The following is a 23,383-nucleotide window of genomic DNA, read 5'->3' as shown; positions in this document are numbered from 1 at the left end:
CATCGTCTGTGCTCATATTGGTTCGGCTGACGCGTGCTCCCGCGCCGCTTTCTATCAGAGATGCGATCGTTCAAATATTATACACGTATTAGGGCGTAATCAAGAAAGAGGGAAAGCAACACTGATAGTCGTTGCGACAGCCAAACGATGAACTCATGCCATATGTCAACACGAATTTCGCTAGGATTTCCAGTGTTGGCAAAGCTGTCTTGTGCTGCGCATGCGCAACTACAACTACTCGTACTTGGCTGTTATGTAACCCAATACGGCGCACGCGTTATTGTGCCTCTACCACAATTTAAGGGTTACTTTCATATCCCGAACATTACGCAGGTAATCACACAAAAGCAAAAGCGAAGTGATAAAAGGAGTAAACGTTTGAAACGTGAATACTGTCAGTATCTCTACACGCGCCGTACATATACAAATGTACATACAAACACGTAAGTTTAACTGAATGAATTTTAAATTTCATACTGTGGCCATTTATCTTCATTTAGCATTTGTTGCTATATACTTATGTACATATGTACATAGGTGCACATGTGTATGTGCATTCTGACACACACGGCCAAATAAAGAATCATTCCGCGATCCGTTCTTTGTACAGTTGCCTTTGCGATTATCCTCGTAGTCCTGGTTGGCGCGTGCTTCACTCGCAAAAGGATTGCTCCGTCAGTTAACTAACACATATGCAACACATGTATGCATTTGTATGTATTATTATACTTAATACTGGAGCATCTGAATTTTTGCCTATATACATATGAATCCAGATGTTATTTACTTTAATTTATGAATTTGTTTACATACACATTTGTATTGAATTTCGCAAACAAGCACTCAACAATGTTAGAAACCCTAAAATCATGAAAGGGAAATCACTTCTGCACCTTGAATGAAATCTATATTGAAGATAGCTGCGTGAATATAGTTTCTAGCGTAAAATAGCATTGACTTGACTAACTATATATGTATGTATGTAGATACAATTAACGGATCAAGTAGACAACCATTTCTTACTTGATCTTTGAAAATATAGAATATACTAACACCAATTCGAAAATATTAAAAAAAATGATTTTGAGCATGACATTTCATCATTTGTACCAGTAATACAAAAATTCAGTTAATTCTTAGATGCAGAACAACAGAACTTTTATACATATATGTACATGTTAGGGGTCAAGTGCTACACTGGTAGCTCAACTTTTATACATATATGTACATGTTAGGGGTCAAGTGCTACACTGGTAGCTCAAGCTGCACCTGTCTTGCCGTTCCAGCTTCTGTATTTGCAACCACACTTTGAAGTCAAAAATATTTCTCTATAAGCTAATTAATGCATATTTGTTGTTGTTCGCAACAATTTTGCATGCAGTATGCCCACCCACTCAACACCGCCCCCAACAGCTCGCACTCGTTAGTGGTTGGGTACGCACGATTCCTCGAAGCGTAGAAAGGCATGTAAATTTAAATCCAAGCGCAGCCATATGCCGACAGTTAGATGAGCGCAACATGCAGTTTTTATTTACATTCACTCAATGCCCCAATTACGCCTCTGCCACAACCCCCTGCTGCGCCTGCTTGTTCCTCTTCGCGAAGCAATTAATTGTATGTTAATATTTTGCATGCTAATTACTGCCAATAACTCGTATATAAATATCTTAGTTTGTTTGCATGTGTGTATGCGTGTGTGAGTTGCAGTTGGCGTACTCTCACTGTTGTTTAACATACACACACTCGTACGTACTCGTAGATGCGTTTCTCCTTTTCAGCAATTAAAAGTATGAAATTTAACCCTGAATGCAAATGTGCGTTGCGTTTATTGTAAAATGTGTGCAGCGAATTGTAAAATAACAGTGTTGAATGCAACCATTGTTTTGTCAGCATTTTTTCGTGCAGACACACTTACTCACAGAATGTATGTATGTATTGAGTTTTATGTGAGCGGTGCTTGAGATGAACTCACTTACATACGCATGTATGTATGTATATGTAAGCATGTAAATTCAACAGAAATCATTATATCGGTGTTGGGAAGGTGCGTTGGTAATTAATTTGGCTTCTTCAATAATTAAAAACGGTTGGTATTCACGCCACTTATTATCTTTGTCTCGCATGTTCTTGGAGAATTGTATAACACGAGTACATACATACATATGCGTCTCTTTATGAGAGCTCTTTTCATTTACAAATCAAATTTCAAATATTTTATATTAGCTGTATGTATTATGAATATATTTGCGCTTTGTTACATCTAGTGCGATGTGACCCCCAAATATTCTCAGATCACGTCATACATGAAGTTCTGATGTCGTTTTCAAAATTACCAAATCTTCCTCTGCATTTAAATTTTCCTCCAAGCCCAATTATTGATCAACGCAAATCTTTCGCTAAATATTTGTGCGTAAACGGTAATCGTACTGTATATGTATAAACCCAACTTCACTACTATGAATCCTGCCAATCACGTACTTTAATATAGAGCTCAGTACATTTTTACTGAAAACCAACCGATAGAAATGTAATCCAAGACCCTGAAGAACATAGAGGGCGCAAAAGCGTGTACTAGTGTACTAAAGTAAGCTAACCATGACCATAATAGATACAAGAAATAGAAATGCTTGCATAACTGTGAATACGCCCAAATGGGTTTGACCATTGGGTGTAACCTTTTCTGTAACTGTAACGAGTAGTCAAGCATTTGCGCCAACATTGATAATACATATTGGATGAGCCCAGTGAATGGGGCTTTAAAGTCTCTACGTTTCGAGTAGGAGATTTCAAAACGACAGTACGTTGCCGCGCAATTAAGAAAGTATTTTACTTTTCCCAACTTCGCATTCATATTGTTGTTGTTATTTTTTTTTGTATTTTCTATTGCGGCTTTGGGCCGTCAGCTTAACTAATTACTCTGCAGAAATAAATAATTGTTACTCGTCGTCTCAGTTAGGTTGCAAATTATTGTCTCCTGTGTATAAACAGTCGCTTCTGTTGCAATGAGCTCAGCTATGCAGTCAAATGCACATATCCGTATGCAATACCTCTTGGAAGCTTGCCTAGGGAGTGTGTGCATATATGTAAAAGTACGTTTGTGTATGTATGTGCATAAGTGCAACTATTCGTCAGATATTGCCTGTCAATTATAATTAGTTTTGGCTCTTGAACACTTACCAAGAAAAACTACAAGCTGTGCAAAAGCAGAGCTGCGTGTCAGAGACATTTTTCGTTTAACTTTTTTGTTTTGTTTTTCTTTTAAGCTTTCTGCTAAGAACGAAATATATTATATATTTTCATATTGCAACATACAAACACACAAACGTATGCACATGAATAAAATCTTATGCTCTTGCATTTTTTATTAGATAAGTATATATTATATGTACATACATATATGGTATGAGTATTAATGTATGCATACATACAAGTATAACGCAATCAACGATCGTGTAAACTCATTAAAAATATAAAATACGATTTCTCGCAAGTTACAAGCGTATCTAGCTGGAAATCAACAGCTCTGAATCACATTTTCAATTTGCATTTCCATTTTTTGGTTTTGACGTCTGCGAGAAATATATGGTCTAAGTTTGTGAGAACTTCATGTACGGGATTTTCCCCAAAAGTCTTTTAAGGAAAGCATACTTATTCGAAGTTCTATATAGTCGAAAACTCAACACACCAACGGTTCCTAGAGCGTAATGAAAAACTCAATTTCGAAACCAAAAAACACACAGTACTTAATTATAGACTTATTTATTTTGGAATTATTATACTAGACTAAAAGCCTGAACTTTATTTATATGAATGATATTAGATGGCCGATGCATCTACATATGTATCCTGTACATCCTCAACATTATGACAAGTAATCAATTTCACACGCCTTCATTGTGTTAACACTTTTGTTAGTGTTGTTGTACTCTTGAAGGGAATGAAAGTGCAATTTTTGTGCAATGATCTGGCCTTGCGAGAAGGAGTGCGAACACAAAAATTGCAATCTACGTAATCAGCGGCTAACACATGGGAAAAAGCAACAACTTTATGCATTTATTGCGAATAATTATTATTTATTAAGTTATTTATATCTCTTATTCCTTGTTCGCCACAGTTTTTCTTACTCCCCTCCCTTCGCCCGTGCAACACTTATAACACTCATTTCATAATTCACCGCACTTATTTCAGCGACTACTCGGCAGTCGCTTATATCACTTTTAACTCCACATACATACATACATAACCGACAGACATTTGGTCGCGTGTGCCTTTGTTGTGTGCATGTGTGTGTGTATGTCTGTCATCATTTTGTAGTCGCTTCTAGCTTTGTGGCGTTGACGAATCGTCACTTTATGTTGGCTGCCGTGCCGGGGCTCTCCAAAGCAATGACAACAACAACAGCTGGTGGAATGCTAAAGTTAATGAACGAAAGTGGCAATTTGCGATTTGTGAGTAAATAGCTCAATTTGCTTATTGGGGACGTGTGGTTCCGCATTTAAAAAGAAGTACTTAGAAATAGAAGACTTTTATGTGGTGGATTAGATTTCCTTTGTAAAAAACAAAATGTACCACAATCGTAACTGATAGATATCTATTCGATCGGATGAGACAAAGTTCATTAAAATCTCTACGTAATGGAATAATTATTTGCTTTGACATTGAAAGCCTACTTCCCATTTTGAATTTACATTTAAAGCGGTTAGAAATCATACAACTATTAAAAGGCGATGGAGCAATACTAGTCTAGGAGAATTTGCAAGTACTAGCGGTTAGCCACGCGAGGCTCAGATAGCTCAGCCGTTCAGTAGTAAATCACAATACGACTGCGGAACTCCAGCAATACAGCTTCCCTCCTCTAAATTAGTCTCGAGCGCAAGGATTTTGGCAGGCAAGGGTGATACCACTACCCTCTTAACGAAGCTAATATTTGGAAGATGACTACATTCTGTAGCGATAGATCTATTGCTACGTGAAAGCCTGAAAATAGAGTTGATGGTGAGTTCTTAGGTTAGTTCGACGGTATACATTTTTCTTTAACCATTTGAGCAAACACCGGAAGGCAATTGTCACTTGCTTGAACTACATGATCCAGAGAAGGGCAATATGCGGAGCGTCTCTCGGCCACGACAGTTCTGTCGCAAAAAAACCAGAAGATGAGGTGCTTGAGACTTGATTCAAAGCCAAACATCAATATATGTAGGATAATTATTAATTGAAGCAATTATATATTGTTTATTATTTGCAAGCATATATAAGTACTTATGCCAGCAATATGAACACTAAGTGCAGCGTATGTACATATATATGTACATGTGTATGCACATATAAATGGAAGTGTTATTATACATTACCATACAGAATAAATGCAAGCAAAAGAATAAACGTAATATTCGTCATAATCATAATGATAGCCTTTCGGAAGACAAAAGACGGCAGCAGATTGTCGATTGGCATACACACACACACAAATAAACAAGCAAGTACACATAAATAGCATCAACATCATTCGTACCTGTCCTACCATTGGTTGCAGTTGCCGCCCAGGCGAAGCTTCGAGCAGCCAGAAAGTAGCCCTAACTTGACCCAAACGATCACTTGCGCAATCTTCGCACAGAGCAGAGCAAGTGTGCGTTGTTGCCGCGCACGTTATGGTGCCGCACGTTTCATGCAAATTAAATGGAACGTACGCGTAGCACAGAAACAAATATTCCCATGGCCGATCCGATCTGGCTGTCCGACGCATTGCCAGAGTTGCTTGCTGTTATTGACCATATTGCTTGGTGCCTTTCTTAGTTCATTTATGTACCACTGCTGCTCTCGTGGTTGTAAACGCATGTGTACACAAATGCAGACAGATATATATGCATATGTATTCGTTTCGGCCGAGTGTCATAAATCCTGTTCGCTAATATGCACCTTACTCTTGCACGTACAATAGCTTAAAAGAAATTTATTTCAAAATACATACACACATATAAGTACTTCATGTAGATATGTATGCATCTATGTAAGTGCAAGTGTGGTATTGCTGCTTTTGCGATAAAAATTTCCAAACAGACATGCTGCACTCGCATTTACATACATACATGCAATACTGCAAATAAATGTTGATATGTAAATGCGATCGGAATGCTAAAAATACGCATAAATACATTCACCCTTTCTAAGTAACTGTATGTATGTAAGCGTATGACTTATCTAATTATTCATTTGAGGAAGCTTTACGCTTTTCTATCGGATAGTAATAGTAAGGTCTATGAAGCCTCGTATTATGTTAAATTTCTTAGTTCATTATATATTAAGCTTGAGATGATTTATTAACTATGCATATTCATTTTAAAATACTAAATACCATACAAGTATAATAGAGGCAAATAAGCTGAGGATAAATTTTGACAAATTAAAAAAATCAAGAGCTTTTGGAAGAATTAGTGCGTATAAGTTTAAGAGTTTTGAAATTCTATAGCAAATAACACTGTGCTACACCAGCTGCAAGCCTCCACCTTTGGTACATTTACCGCACTCAGACTCCAGCGTTCGAAAAGTCAAATACTCATTATATATGTATGTATGTAACTATATGCACATCTCGAGATGCCATGTAGGCAAATAGGTACGAGAATCGCAGGCGAGTGGTATTACAGTGAATGCAAATAATCTTCGGTATTGCTTCCATGCAAACTTTTTTTGATTTACACTACTAATTTCAATACGTAATTGCAAGAGTACATGCATTTGTGTAAAAGATAAAATATATAATATATATGTATTTTTATTTATTTTTTTTTTTTTTTAGACGTACATTTAATGTATGTTGTATATAAATATAATATAATGAATATCAATACATCGTGCACTCGTTTGGAGGCGGCACCGTTCGCGGCTAACAATGTGTGAGTTAATTTCACAAACTTTTGCAGAGTGTGGGAAGTGATCACTGAATCAGCCAAATGCAGATCGGGCATCTACCAGAGAGCAAAAACAAAATGTGTAAACGCAGGGCAGTTAGCCGTCAGCAAATGCCGAGGAAATATGTTGGATGCTTTTGAAGATTGAAGACAAGCTCGAGTCTTTTGCTCTGCAAGCAGCCACATATGGACATACATATGCATGAACACATGTATATGTAATATGATTTCTTGAGGTCATTCAATAAATGCTAATTGCCACAAGCTTTTATTGAAAATCGCATGACATGTGTTAACAGTTGCGAACCTGAAACAGGTGTCTCGCCATTCCATTAGCCTTAAATGAACACGAAAGTGGGCAAATGCATATGTATGTACACATGTACGTAGGCACAGGACGTGGCAAAAGCAACACACACACAACATACATATGTAGATGTGAGGAGACGTCAAAACCAAATTAGCCATTATTTTTAGCGCGCTACTCAATTTAATTACACGGCGCCGCTTTCAACTTTGAAATGAATTGTGCCTTCTGCTGCGCGCCGTGGCAGGACCACGTCATGACATGACATAACAAAATCTAAAGACTCAGAACCGGTTGGATGTGTTGAAAGCGAAGACTTTATTGGCGTTCAAAGTTAGCCGGTGCTTAGCCGCATGCGCAACGCAGCGAATTAGAGTCAAAGTACCGCAGCGCCGCGGCAGCAGCGGCAACATCATCAAAAATGTAAGCCAACATCATAATTCATCGCTGTGGTGTGCGGTCCTTTCGGTCGCCTAGTAGCGGTACACAGTGTATACATATTTACAATTACTCTGAGGTACAATATTCATAATGGCATTTGGTCCTTCGGCTCGCACACACACTAAGGCAGCTTTGCTAATTTGTTGATGCAACATCAAGGTCTATCTGAAAAGCGCTCATAAAAGCCGACACATTCAGATTACTACAGTAGGTAGATTATAAGTGTGTATATATAAATGTTTAAAATATTTAAGCGAATAAAAAATATAACTCAAATGATATGGTGTTCCCGTTCATATAATCAAGTACAAGTAAGCTATTTGTCTCAATTACAATTTTCTTTCCATTTTAATTTGAATACCAATTTTTATTGTGGGCAGAAGTCTTCTTAGTGGATAGTTTAGCACAGTTCGTGAACACTACACAACTAGATTTGCTGCAAATTCTAAATACTCCTTTTGGCTCTGGAAATGATTGGCTTATTTCTAGAAAACTGTTCGAAAAATATATAATAATAATAAAAAGCGGAAATGCTAATAACAGGTTTTGGCAAACATCACCGCTTGATCGCCGTCAATACTCGTTCATTCGCAAGGTCTGCTCGATTTTATTTAATAGCCATCCGGTGGCTACAAGCGCACTACCTTTGCATATGGACGGAGGGACCATTCAACTCTTTTGCCATTTATTTTGGCGCTATTATTTATGAAGATAATTTGTCGTGTACGCACGTTTCCTTTGAAATATATAAATGCACCCATACACACACGTACATACATTATACATCTGTTCTGCGCACCGTTGTGGCTTTCGAGTTGCAAGACTGATTTGGATTTGGCCAGTATGCCGCTACAAATGTATATGAGTTATTCAGAATTATTTCAAATGCTCAATATTATATGTATGTATGTATATGGTGTGTATGGTTGGTATGTGTGTACATAATTGTGAATATGAAAATGATTTTTGGCCAAGCATTTTTCATGAACGGTAGTTTATTGAAACTGAAATCGAAATAAGCACTCGTATGAACCATATGTATAATATTTGTACGTACATCATCAGTATGAATCCTCATGCTTCAGTTAGTGGCCGACGTTCCATTCTTCCGAAATTCGTCAACAGTTATGCCCGTAGTGACAACGTAGAAATCAGTTGCTCTCTTTTGTTTTCATTTGAGCAATGTTGTCATTGCTCCATATGTAGCTTTTAGGTTATACATACATCTAGCTTTCAAGTTATATTTTTTGATAATATAATATAAAAGAACAAAACTAAAATCCAACTATTAAAAATAGTCTTCCTCTTTATAAATAATAGTATTCGACTGGGATTTTGTGTTAGTTTAAAAATATTTCAAATACACTCAAGTTTATTTTTTAATTACTTCAAAATTTCGAGACTGGTAACCCTGTGTTGTAAGAGAGCAATCAGCTAACTCGTTTCTACGGGAATAATTCAATTTTCGCGGATATCCACAAGCACGCGTGGTAGAAGCGCATGATAGAAGCAGTGGTGTGTGTTTATTTACATTCCGCTCTCATAAGATGGGTCGTATCAGCTAATTCGATTAACGGTTTTGCGTCGGTGACTGTTTGTACCATAACTGAAGCATCAGCCATAACTGGAAGCCTAATAAAACTTCAGAAACATACAAATTTTACATTGTATTTTTACAAATATAATGGGTTGTCCTGATCTGGCAGACCAATTTCATTTATAAACCCGCGTCTAAATCTCTAGTGATAAGAACATTCCATAACATCCGCCCCATCGACAATTCATTTTGCTGATCCAATCGCTAATAACGATCTATCTTTTCCCCTAAAAATTTCATTTTTTGTCTCCCCAAATATCTTCAATATTTATAACACAAAAGTGACTTTTCCAACAGATTCCAAATTTGTACTATGTGAGCGTAATAGTATCCTATTGTATGATAAGTCCTTGGTGGCTGTCTGCTATACCGGTTATAAGCACGCACTTTCACTACTCAAGTTCTGGGTTTAATCCCAATTACGACCAATATCAAAGAGTTTGTTCTTTTAGCAATTGACCGTCGACAGACAATGGCTCCGCTTAGATAGCTAGCCAATTCCTACTCCACACTTTGTATATTTAATGCCCTCTGTTCTTAGTGAAAGCATTTAAATATGTATATATGTATGTATGTATGTATATTTACCCACTCTTTTGAGGTAAAACCTACTTGGCCAATGACTTAGGAAGCTTACGTATCGGCGATTGCGGGTATTTGCAGGGGGTCTCAAACACCGTTGATAGCATGCATGTACTATCATGCATATGTATGTATGTGTATGTGTAAATACATATTCATATCTGCTTAATCTTTTGCATACAGATGGATTCACCAGACCGGACATCACACTAAATAGACTGTTGCTTAATTAAGGTCTCTGACTACTTCAATGTGTATCACCGGCTCATTGTCTATTCTTCGGTGCGCTGGTCAAAACCCCCTCTCCGCCATGGTAGGAATGGCATAATATTAATAATTTTCAAACACGCTATCTTTACCAAAGTATCGTATTCCATTTTGATATTTTCAATTATTTTTACTTCTTAGCGGTAGGAATACACGCACATACATGTACATACATATATACATAAATGCCCAATAGGGAAAACTATAGGGTCCATGTTGACCATTTGTGGAAACAAAAGAAGGGTGTAAGCAAACTATAGATCTGTTTAAATCCATCCATAGTATACACTGAGTTGCAGCCTGTGGCGTGGAAGAGCGTCTTGATTTTCCAGCAGGGTATGTATGTATGAACAATTATATAGTATATGTGACTAACTTGCCATCATTTACATAGCGCATTAAGCACATTAAGATTTAATTGCATTGTAACCGGTTAATATAATATTTGTACGCCACTACATTATTGTAGTGCAAACGAGTTTATCCGTTACTTTGGCAAGCGTTCTTGCATTGTACCTTAATTTAGGTGAATGTATAATTGCAATTTTCGTCAAGAACAAAAAAGTCTAGCATATTAAAATCTCAAAATCGATTGTTCTACATACATTAAGTATGTCCTTATAAACATATCCGTAAATAAATAATATTCTCATCGTTCTGATTTCTAGTTTGTTAATTTAAGGGAATGACTATATAAATAACTAAAAAAGTAAATAACGGCCAGGGTTGGGTCAAAAGTTTAAACATTCAGGGCCGAAGGGAATTTATTTGAATTTTACAAAAAGAAACTTGCCCTCTTCTTGGAAATAGCTACAGGAATACATATGTACATAAACTTGCATAGTTATTCATGGTCGGTTCATGTTTTTTATCCTCGAAAGAGAAAGACATGGCTAAGTCAACAGATGACTTTCTAATATGATCATTTAAATTAAAGCCTTTAAACAGCAAACTCCGATATTAGCGAAAAAATATTGGATATACATAAGTATATATGTACTTGTGACTTTTAGCAAGCATACATATTTTAAAAAAAATTAAGATAAATTTAGGTAGCAAATTGTGTACTGACCGTTAATGTGTTGCATGCCGCGCATGGATGGGTTATTTTGACTGGAAATCGCTGACGGCTGTTTCGTCGTTGCCGCCTCAACTGCTACTACTTCTGAACTTTCAGCTACCGCTGATCCGCCGACTTCGTCTCTGGCTTTGACTTCCGCTGCAACAGAGGCTGTTGTGATCGCGTTTGCTGTCGCTCCAGGCCCTTTCGGTATAGCGTATGTTATTTCATTCAGCGTCGCTGCCAATAAAGATACTCGCTGCGGACTCTTATTCATTGATGAATCATTCGTATTACCTTCACGTTTCAACGCAGACGCAGTAGTGGTAATTCCTATTGGCGCTTGATTGAATTGGCTCGACAGATCAGCTGCAATACCTGTTGACAGTAGCGAAAAGCGAGGTTGCTTCTGAGGCACATTACTGCTACATATTTCGTGAGATTGATTGTCGCAATAGTTGGGTTCGGAATGCCTTGTCGCATTTGAATACTGAAAACTTCTCAAATTAAAAATATCCGCTGAGGTGAGATTTGGCGAAGTGAACGCTGTTTGTGAAGGAGCTGTTAACCCGAAAATATTGTTTAAATACTGAAGAGGTGTCGGGCCACTGCCACTTGGTGGCATGGAATTGCATTGAGCGATTATTTGTTGTTGTGACTCTTTTTGACAGTATAAGTCAACGTTTTGCTGATATGAAAATGTCTCTGTGGCCGACCGTGTTCTCGAACCAACAGCCGCTAATGACATTTTCTCATCGTCCAGCAAGTCGTGTGTCGGTAATTGGAGGAGATAGTTGCGGTTGTGCTTGTCATCAGCATTTATTCTATTCATCACGTAAATGTTATTGTAATCCAGTAACATGCCGTATGCCACTTGAGCAACAACTATACCCGATTGATAATTTGCTAGCAACAATGGCATACCGAAACTTAACTCCACGATTATTTGACATAAGTAACTCCGATCCTATAACAACCACTCCTAGCTCACATTCATCGTAAGTCTGGAAGGGTTTAAAAGTAAGATTAGTGATTATAGCTTATATATTATAGATATATGTATGCATTTGAAATTTTATTGCAATAAATATGAAAATATCCAAATTTGTACCTTTTACGAAATAACCCAAACATAAATTTAGCACAATAAAATTCCATAACGACTAGATGTGTTCCTTGTAAGTAGACAACCTTACATTTATAAAAGTTATTTTAAGACAGCGTCCGTACTGAATCTATCTGGATAACCATCAACCACATCTTCGACTAAAAAAAAACAAATATTGTGCTCATTAAGATATTTCACGGAAAAATCATTACGGAAGCTCGAGGATAATAACTTGAACAATGAACCCTCCACTATTCTATCAACCTAAAATTTCACGGATTGGAAAAACGTAAGCTTGAAATGTCTGTTCATGAACCTTCTGGGCTTTATACTTGAGAGCAGTCTAGAGACTAACCTATCTGTGAACAAAACATGTTTAAACCGCAAATTTCACGGATTTTGCAAACACTTTTGAAGCTGTTTTCTTTCTTTAACCACGCTCAAAAGGTTGACTGTATGTGTTGTCTGTTAAAGGTAAATGATCTACATAAGACCTAATCTTACATGTACATAATTAGTAATGATATTTAAATACCTTTAAATCATGTTTTTATTTACATACATATATACATGCATACCAATATGTACATATGTGTGTTAAGCTAATTTTGGGAATTCATAGTTCATCTATATTCTATTGCGGACATAATTCCATGACACCTCTAAATTTTCAAATCGTATTTCCAGCTTAGTGCCTCTAGGAGATGACAAGACCATATAAGACTGATTGAATTAAATACCAAAACATGTCCACTCATTGCCGCACCGACAGAATAGGCAGCTAATTTTTTAGTTACCAGCAAATACTTAGGTAGTTCGTCGCCCGGACAAATACTGACAAGAAGTCATTAAGCGCACATGTACTTTCAATATACATATACAAGTACATATATATATACATGTAAGTATATACTTATGTTGCATATATTTAAGTATTTACGCTTGTATTTGTGCACCCATTTCTCATCGAACGATTTGTCATTTTAATTAGTTCGGGATTTAAGAAGGCATTGAACGTGTCCCAAAGTAAGGAAACACACTTTGAGATAACTTCAACACCTGAAACATAACTCTAAATAACGACACAACAACAAAATTATAATCATAAAACTGTAAAATGCAGAGAAAAAGTAAACAAACACACTCAATCACATGCATGTATGAGTACAGAACATCGGTACAGGCGAAGGCATCGCACAGAGCATTCTTAACGGTCGGAAAATATAGAGTCATCGTAATTATGATTGTGTACATTGAAGTTTATCGCATTTTACTGATGAACCAATAAAGAATGTTGCACAGTAGTCAAGTTAAATTAACGTTTACTTTTGACTTATTTCGGTGTCGTCAATTACTAGACACAAGTTTCTTCTTTAACAGTTTTCAATACATTGATGAATAATATACACACATGTGGTGGAGAGTTCTTATTTCACACTTCTTAAGCGCTCCTCATACTTTATGTTTATAACATCGAGAGTTCCTTGCTCTAGAACCACCATTTCGTGTGGATTTGATTAAAAGGCAGATAGATGGTATATGGTATCGAATGAATGATTTTGAGTATATTAGACTGAGCGTGCAGTTGGAGTTGGTTGAAAGTCTGGCTTAATTACTTGAAAGGCAACACATCAAAATTACTTACCGAAACATCAGTCTCTTACTTATTGGATACACCTACATTTACATATATTATATAATATATTTATGTGTTTGAATTCACATTTGCTAACATTTTTGTTACCAATATCAATGAGCTGAGGTAATTGGGAATCATTTACTCGAACCACTTGAAACTATACCATTGTATGTAAATATTGATAGCTGATACATATAGTGCTCATATACAGGTATGTGTGTAAGTATGTATGTAAATAAAAATGATTTAAGCAGAAAGCAAACAATACAGTCCGCTAGAAAGTGAAGTATGTATATTTGTATGCAACAGTGACGAACAATCTTAACAATAATATCCATTTAGGCATACGTGATCATATTACTTTTATTTTTATAATTACAACAACGTAAGTAAGCAAATAACATGATAATACGGTGGTAAAGGAATAAATATAAATACAAAATATATTGCTGTATTCTCGTATAGTTATAGCTATTTACATACAAGTAAATATACACACACACATACACATACATACATACATATTACCTATTCAGCACAAGAAAGCTTATAACAAGAATATTCATAGCGATAAGAGGGGCAAAGATATGAACTTCAATGGAAGTCATATAAATATCGAACGGAACTGATTACATTCCCGTTTTATTTATTGAAGTTTAAACAATGGATTTACTGTGGAAAAAAGTGTATTGAATATGCAAGCATTGGCGACAGGTACTCCTTACACCTGCTGAGTAGGTGCGACCCAGCCTATTCTTAGCCGTCGAAACGCGTGAGAGCTCACCGCCCCGTGAACCGATTAAGAGTCTGGCTCTTGCTATTCAGTGTAAATGAGTTTTCTTTAATCTCGACTTATGTCATATTTGAATGTAGTTATTCCATACTCAAGCTCATACAAAACAAATATTTTACACTATTCGATAAATTATTACCAATGCTCTATTCTGATTAATTTTCTATTCTGATTAGTTTTATTGAATACCCGAATCGATAATTTCAACAAATACCTGCATAGATACATTTATATACTTATACACATACACTTAGTTAGTGTTTATTAAGGAAACAATTTCCAAGTATCATGCAAATTGATAACGAAATCCGTAAACAAAAAATTAAAACTCTGTTATACCTTTGCTTCTATGTGTACATACATACATATGTGTCTATGGTATGTGTTCTCGAATGAGTATTGCGAAAATATACCAACATACATACATACAAGTATGCATGATGAATTACGCTGACGAATACTATGTAAATTTATTCATAAAAGTCTTATCTATCAAATACCCATTCTTATGTTATCGAAGAGTTTCTTTTCTGAAGGAACCTGTTGTTTTCAAACAGGTAAATACCCTAATACTATACTTAAATACATGCAAACATATTCGTTTATTCAACACACATTCACACGCTAATTGCTTACGAGCTTTAATGGCAATAAATTATCATTTGAGAATAAAAAGATGTTCTTGGTAAGCTCAATAGAAGACATTTATATTTATTTGTGAGTACTTTCAACTCTACTGTGATAAAAATATCGGCACTTATTTGCATTTCCATTTCGAAGTTCGAAAACAAAAAATAACACAACAAGTAGTGTCTGTGATCGGCTTTCGCCAAAGTCATTCAGTAACGATTTCAAGCAGAATACTTAAAAAATAATTCTTATTTTTATTCCAACTTATAAATTGCATAAATTCAATGAAGTTAGCAAACATATAGACATATGGTACATAGTTATTCGAGATCAGTGATAAATATGAAGTCAGAACGTTGTGTTTTTTTAGTATTACTCTCATTTAAGGCAAGCATTTAGGATGTGTGCCTAACTTTTAATCACGAGTTTGTGAAAAGCTAATTACTTGTGACACTTATTTGCCGTTTTGGGCTGCATTAACTTACAACAAATAATTATTAACTTATAACAAAAGCGTAATAATATGAAAAATACATTTTTTGTTCCATAATTTATTTAATAATGAATTTCACATACATACGTACGCCTTGAGATTATGATGAACTTGTCTATGCATTTAATCTGTGTGAATGCAAGTGTCGAAGGCTTTAATGACACTGTTACAGGTTCAGTACAAGTTTGTAAATGGAGTTATGCTTCGGGTTGCAACGCACTTTGATATTCATACTAAAAACTCAAAGATAAATACTTACAAAAAATATTGTAACTAAAGTGCAAACACTTGAGAGCAAATAAAAACCAAATAAACAATTAAAGTGATAAGAGCGCAAGACATACCGGGGCTGTACCCGTGAAACGGTGAAATGCTCCTCGGTGTGGTGATTGTACACATAAAACGTGCGTTGATGGCATTACAGGTATGACATATTTACATATGTACAGTTGTATTTATATATATGCATTTTACATGTGCATGAATACATAAGTGCATGTGAGTAATTATTTATTATGCATCCCGTCTATGTATTGATGATTTATTGGTATGTACATACATAAGTAAGTTGCCAACACATATGTACACACACACGCATGTGCAGTGCATGCACACAAGTGTTTTGTTAATAAATGATAATAAAATACTTTTATCAAAGTGAAGGAAATAAGCGACATATTGAAATTGAAATTGAAATTGATATCGAATATGCGTTTGTTTATCCGAGAAATACATTTGTCTATATCTCGATCGTGTCAAATATAAACAACACAGGTTGAATGCTTATCTTTTATTTAAACTACATTTTTAAGCGCATTTCTTGCCAGTTAAACAATAATTTACATAAACGTGTGTTTGTATATGTGACATATATGTGTGTTTGTATGTATGTGTATATGTACATGTGTCTTACCTCGCAAATCAGAACGCAATCATATCGTTCAATAACTCATATCGCCTATACATACCATACATACACACTTGCACATTTACATATGTGCGTCTAAAGTGTCTGCTAGGAACAGTGTGACTGGGAAGGCTATTAGTGAATTCATGAAAAATAGTTGGCTTTCCAACAATTACCAAAATTTGAGCCATCTCTACCTGAGGCTGCCCCCTACGCCCACAAGCTATAACTTGAAAATGGTCAACCTGGCAACTTATGATAAACAATTGCTTCAAGAAACTCAAATTCTCCAACTTCCATATTCTTGTATATGTAACTTTAGCCGTGTTCCTGAATGGTGAGAGATTTAAGCAAGTTGCGTGTGTTGATGTTTTATGATAAATTAGACTCACACCTTTTTTATTTTTTACTTTTGCATTAATCAGGAATCTTAAACGCATTAAAACCAGTCGTGTCTATATTCAAAATTATTTATTTGATTGATATGATTTTAAGGGTTAACTTTAGCGCAGTTCTCTCGAAGCACCAGCGTCGTAATTCGTCAAATGCATCTACAGAAATTCGGATCACTTATTCAAACACTCTTTGCCGTAACTTTTTAGAAATGCCGTCGTGGATTGCTGATCCCACGCTTATGGTTTTCTACAATCTGACGCAGGGTAATTTCACTACTGAAGTGTAAAGAGCACACACAACGCGAAAAAAATCAAAATAACTAATAATAATTGCCAACTAAGAAGCACAATGAAAGATATCGAGTGACTTTGTAAACTCTCCAGTTTTTGCTAACTTTTGAACACGGTAGTGCCGCTACATATACAATATCATTTAAGTTGTTTGCACAAACGCGATCTTCCCGTGCACCGATCAAACAAACGCACCGGCAGACAATCGGACAATGAAGTGAACACTCCGACCGCCTTCCAATTGCGTTCGAATCGAAGCTTCACTGCACATCGCTGCTGGAAAATGTCCAATTGTGTCGAGGATACGATCGAGTACTCGCCGTTTTGTTGGCTTGCCGATCTTCTCTACCATCATTAGGAAAATACCAACTCAAAGCAATGGCAAATATATACATATGGTATTCGAACATACGTATTAAGTCCATTGCCTAATACTACCATATATTGAAAGAAAAGCGAACGCTTCAAAAAATTGTCTCTAAACAGCAGGCGGCTAAAAAGTCTGGGAGAATTATCGACTGCTACAAAAGCACAAGTGTACATACGAGCATATTTATTTAAAAACACAATATAAATAAGCATATATGCAATAGGTTCCACAACGCCAATAATTCGCGAGATAGCACCTACCGACTAGGAGATGTTTGCAGTATCTATGCGCTCTGAGAAACCGTTGGGCACTCACAGCGACGCCAACTCTTTACTGTTAGCTTAACTCTTTATTATTTTGCATTCGCCAGTCAATTGTGCTTTCGTTAAAGCCTTCAATTGTGTTTTACGTATACTCAACTTCATCAAGCTCTTTCTGCTCAAAATGTTATTATTGGAACGGTTATTCAGCCCTACAAAAATGTTGTAGTGTTACGCCCCTGTTTTTAATCCAATTAATCTCCTTTTGTTTATTTGTTAGCAATCCAGTGGGTGGAGACTTTAGACGTTCTCAGCTACTGAGATGGCTTCTCGGAAAAAAGTCGATTAAGCACAAATCACGTTTCCTTATCAGCATCCAATTGGGGTTTGAGTGGCTGAGCTGGTCTGGTGCTCTCTTATTTATTTGATCAATTTCCTCATTTCTCTGTTGAGCTGAAATCAGTAAAAGAGTAAATTGATGTGATCACCAATAGAGGCTTAAAATTTAGCACACACTTCTGTTTATAAACGCAATACATACATACATGTCGTATTGAGATTATACAATGAATAAATTAGAGTATATCTAGAGCTGAAACAAAATATAATAATTGAAGCAGGAGATTTTTCGTTTATATGTCGTTTATATGTGTAAAACTTATATAATGCGTGCTTTGCGCCGAATTGTATGCTTTCATTTGGAGATTATGTTGGTGATCGTGGGAGTACTTGTGTTCACCTGGTTATCTCAACTAAGCGAGACATAAAAATGAGTTTAGCCGAACATGACGATAAAAAAACGTTATATACAATAATTGGTGTTGAATTTCAAATTTAAATATTTTAAATCTAATTGTTTTAGATTTAAATAAAAAAAAACATAAATCACTTATATCTCTAAAGCAAAGCTCTTTTATGATATGAGCGTCAAGATTTTTTTGTCAGAAATTTCATTACATACAACTTTTGATTTGGAAGTTTTTCCATAAAACCAGCCGTTCACTAAATTGTTTTTAAAAATATGTTAAAATTGTGAAAACTCAAAAAGAAAGAACTTAAAGTCAAAATAAAGGGCTCAAGCTTTCAGGGAATTTTTTTTTCAACACAGAAAACAAAATTTTGATGTTTTCGAGAAGAAATAAAAAACAAATTGCAAATGAAACACCCTAATGTACATACATATGTATAGATATAAATATAAGTTATTACTCAAAGGGATAAAGGCAATCACGGTAAGCGAAGTGGCTTCAATTTTTACGTTTCAGTTGCTGTAAACGGTGACGTTAACAGTACATGGACGTATGTATAAATATATGTGAGGGATGTCCACATTAATGTATGTATAAATGTTCGTACACACAGATATGAATGATTGTTTTCTTTTCTTAATATATAAATTAGAGCTCTTGGTATTCGACTAGTCGAATAACCGGATTAACCGGATAGGGCATTATTCGAATAATAATATTCGGCTTTTTTCGGCTCATTTTCGAATATCCCGTTAACCGTTCGTTGTCGAATAGCAAGCGTTCATTAATTTTTTTAATTTTTATTGAAAAAAGTGAAACATTCAATAATAAAATTTTGTGCACAAATCAAACGCTGATTGGATTTCAAACAATTTTCATTAATTCAAATACTCGCAGCAGAGCAACTATTCGAACAGTCGCAGTAGAACGACTATTCTAATGGTATTATTTGGTTAATATTTATACAAACGGTTACAAACCGGATATTCGAACAATCGATTTTCAGGTTATTCGAATAATTTTAAGAGCCCTAATACATATAAAAATATATGCAATGTAGTCTTACGCCACTGACTACGAGCACAACAATGGATAAAGCCTTGTCAACATGCGCATTCTACCATGGCCAAAATACTTCCAGGCCGCGCTCGTTTCGCATTCCCCTCTGCAGGCATCTGCATACACGAGCTTTCAAACTGTCTGCTTGAGAAATCCGATGCCTACTCTCTGTACGCATAAATACAGATGTGCACATTCGGAATAACACATTTCGGTGGCCTCAATGTGACTTTATTTGAATGCATCGATTATTTAAATTCTTTGTAGGCTGGAGGAATGCAAGGAAATTCCATTCATAGCCGCAGCTTTCGGTGATCGCAGGGAGATCGCAGGCGCCGCAAAAATGCATTGGCGATGAATTGCCAAATGATTCTACAATTCAATAGTTTCTGCGTCTTGCATTGATGTTACGTGCATGCGCACACTTTTACATACATACACATATGAATATTGATGCGTAGGCATGGATGAAACAAAGTGACCAGGTTTTGCCCTTTTTTGCAGCTTTTATTCAAGATTATATATTTTATTCTCCGAAACAAGTTGCTGAACGACTAATCGATTTTTTAAGTAATTTTTTGTTTTAACTGGTACCCAGTTGAAGATAAAGTAGATCATTATTACCAACAGTATTTGAAATACACTATTTTTAACATTTGATAGAACCAAAATGTATTAGAATGCCGCCGAGAGCTTCGGACGCATGGTCAGCAACAAATATGTGAGAAATTCTCTGCTTTTATTAAAATTTGATTGTGTTTGAATTTGAATTCGCATTTTTTTTCAAGAACTAATTTCAAAACGCATTTATGTGCTTGTGGAAGTATTATTAATTTCTTATTATAAGAAGCATGGTATAGTCATGGATGCACACAGCTGCTTGTGAAACTGCCTCTTATTAAATGGTTACGCACATTTTGCTAAAAAGTCAACACAAAGAAGTTGCAAAGGCCTTATTTAGAGTTCGCACGCATACACGAGAATGTATGGTATGTATGTATGTTGGCAAGTTAGCTTGCAATGTGCGTAGTATACGGGTATGTTGATTAGCTTTAAGTTATGGTGATACAAGTAAAAATAATTACAATTATTGTGATGGCACCGATAATGATGCTCACAACAGTTAGGCCTCGATGAGTTTAAATGCATATGTTGGTTAACTATATATATGTATGTTTGTATGAATCTATGTGCGTACAAAGTGAAAACAATTTATCTTTACAAAGGATCTAATTACAAAAAACAACATAACCACATGCTCTCACCGGTTTACAAAGTTTCATCACATCTGGATGGTTTTCGTTAGATCAATAAAGAAATCATGGCAGTCAATGAACAAGTTTGCGCAAGTATATTCTCTACAATAAGAGTATGAGAATGCAGAAATGATTAGTCGGTTTTCCACAATGTATGTGTATATATTTTACAAGTGTTTTTGACGGCGATATGACCTCTCTACAGAGTAGTATTCGGGAGTGGAAAAACTTTAGTATTAGCTCTCATCGATGTTATCGATAGCTGAGGTCTTTTTAGATTAATCCTTCATACTCGTCTGATGTCACTACATACCATGCAAAATAACTGACAATTCTTAAAATATATCTTCACTTTGGTATCATACTATCTAATCATTATTCAAAGGATATTTATTAATTCCAAATTCTTACAGCTCATTTGTTTATGATCCACACTTTCTTACTTCTTTTCCACAACGGAGGATTCCAGAGCACACATACCTGGAACGAAGCAAAGAAATGTATTATACAGTTATTAAATGTAGTAAAAATAGATTTATGCAGTTCCTGTCTGTTGACACCAGCCGCTTTCTTTGATTGGGAATGAATTTTCGTGTTCGCTGTTTTCTTATTTCTTGTTTCACATGCATCTATAAAAGTTATACCACCGTAGGTGTAATTGTGTAATGCCGTTATTTTCGCATCACACCACTTCTCAGATCCTTTATATGACTATACATCTTATATATATATTCTAATTTTCTTATTAACTTCAAATCTTTAGTATATTTCTAATACGTCAAACGTTGTAATTTGTGTTAAAAGTTCCAGCACAACCTTGCAACGAGAAATTCAGTGCAGCAATGAGGTACGTAGTGTACTTCCCTCCTCCATTCAAATAGGAAACAACCCTTTGCTGCCATTATTTTAATCATTTTTCACCCCTTTTCATATCACAACAACATTCAATGTCTCTTTAGTACATTTTCTACGGCAATATTTCTACATACTGACGTACATTTTTCCATTTTTCCAGAAATCGAGTACTTCCAGCAGAAACATTTCGCGTTAGATGTAGCTGCTGTTGTTGCCTAAAGTAATCTAGTACTCCAAAGGGTTCAATTATTTTTTTTACAGTTATCGATTTGCCTCTTGCAGAGCTAGCGATTTGAAATCCGAGAATCCGCGTGTTCCAGGTTATGCCTGATAAAGTAAAGCTTTGCAACCATGATAAACAATTATTCAGCAAAAGTTTATTAATGCGCGTGAGCAAACCCGTATACCTACATACATGTGTATGTACATATGTTATGTGTTTATGTAAAGTGCAATGTAAATTTGAAAGCGCGCATCAACGCGGAAACATTCTTCTGCAGAATTAAATAGCAAAAACGCTCGCGATTGCAATAAGGAGCTTGCACTGCAACAGGATGACGCCAAATGCCTTAGCATTTTCTGGGCTTGTTGCACGAACTCATCGACTTAGACTGCCTGCAACTGCATGTTGCACATACTGGTGCACACAATGTCGCCAATGTGCTTAAGCACTAATTTGTAAGTGTGTGTGCATTAATATAATATTATATTTTGCTCTGGCCGAGTGCCGTTGCCGCGGTTAGTTTGTTACGGCGTCTCAACTGTGATCTCGTGTAAATGGCGGTAATTTATGAGACGCCTTATTAACATCACTCCACTCACTAGGCAGCTAACCTGCAAATTGCCAAGTTGCGATTGTGGGCTTCTTGGAAATCATTCCGAAGCAATGCATGTTCGCTGCTTGTATAAGCGAGTAAATATGCTCGCATCATCTTGTTAACAGTTTTTGCATGACACACACATGCATACACGCATACTAATGCCAATATATTCATACATACTTGTATATACGCATCTATGCGCATTTAATCAATGTACATATGTTTGTGATTGTGTTTGTGTACGAGTATAAATGTGTGATTAAATGCATTGAACCGCTTATGTGATGTTCGAAGACTCGGAGTCTCGAAGACGATTCTCATGTTTAATTTGTAAATTATTGCTAATTTATTTACAGTGTGTCTACACGGTCAGCCGATGAAAGAATTCTCACGCACAGCCACATAGTTCGTGAGCATTTAACTATGATCTGCAAGGAATTTAAGTCGCTTCCTGCACTGGCACTTGCAATCAACTGACCGATTGTTTCATTTATATTTATATAAATACAAATACGCACACATGCACACATATAATATTTTGTGCGTGGAATATGGTGCGAATGTATTGGCAAGCGTTATGTGCTTCATAACATCG

General features: G+C 35.9%; 1 protein-coding gene and 2 long non-coding RNA genes across 5 annotated transcripts in view; 1 reads left to right on the top strand and 2 right to left on the bottom strand.

Moving 5' to 3' along the window:
- Window positions 1-17,802, bottom strand: part of nub (nubbin) — a 38,391-nt gene extending 20,589 nt beyond the window's left edge. The window contains exons 1-3 of one of the 2 annotated variants that reach the window (XM_070106941.1): window positions 17,127-17,802; window positions 12,274-12,428; window positions 11,175-12,166 (exon numbers count right to left, since the gene is read on the bottom strand). In XM_070106941.1, the coding sequence (XP_069963042.1) occupies window positions 11,175-12,084 (910 nt within the window). In that variant the 5' untranslated portion in view covers window positions 12,085-12,166; window positions 12,274-12,428; window positions 17,127-17,802. The remainder of the gene's footprint in view (window positions 1-11,174; window positions 12,167-12,273; window positions 12,429-17,126) is intronic. The other variant, XM_036369510.2, reaches the window with a different exon arrangement.
- The window catches only part of LOC106614963 (uncharacterized), a 136,584-nt gene that overhangs the window by 108,086 nt on the left and 5,115 nt on the right, over window positions 1-23,383 (top strand). The window lies entirely within an intron of this gene.
- On the bottom strand, window positions 17,930-21,939 carry LOC118682175 (uncharacterized). Its single transcript, XR_004977873.2, has 3 exons — window positions 21,284-21,939; window positions 21,122-21,214; window positions 17,930-18,501 (listed from the first exon to the last, which is right to left on the bottom strand). It is a non-coding gene; the product is annotated as an uncharacterized lncRNA (long non-coding RNA).

This window comes from Bactrocera oleae, chromosome 3 (genome assembly GCF_042242935.1).
Source record: "Bactrocera oleae isolate idBacOlea1 chromosome 3, idBacOlea1, whole genome shotgun sequence".
Taxonomy (NCBI): Eukaryota; Metazoa; Arthropoda; class Insecta; order Diptera; family Tephritidae; genus Bactrocera; species Bactrocera oleae.
The sequence above is the reverse complement of the archived record's forward strand: the minus strand, read 5'-3'. Positions and strand labels throughout refer to the sequence as shown.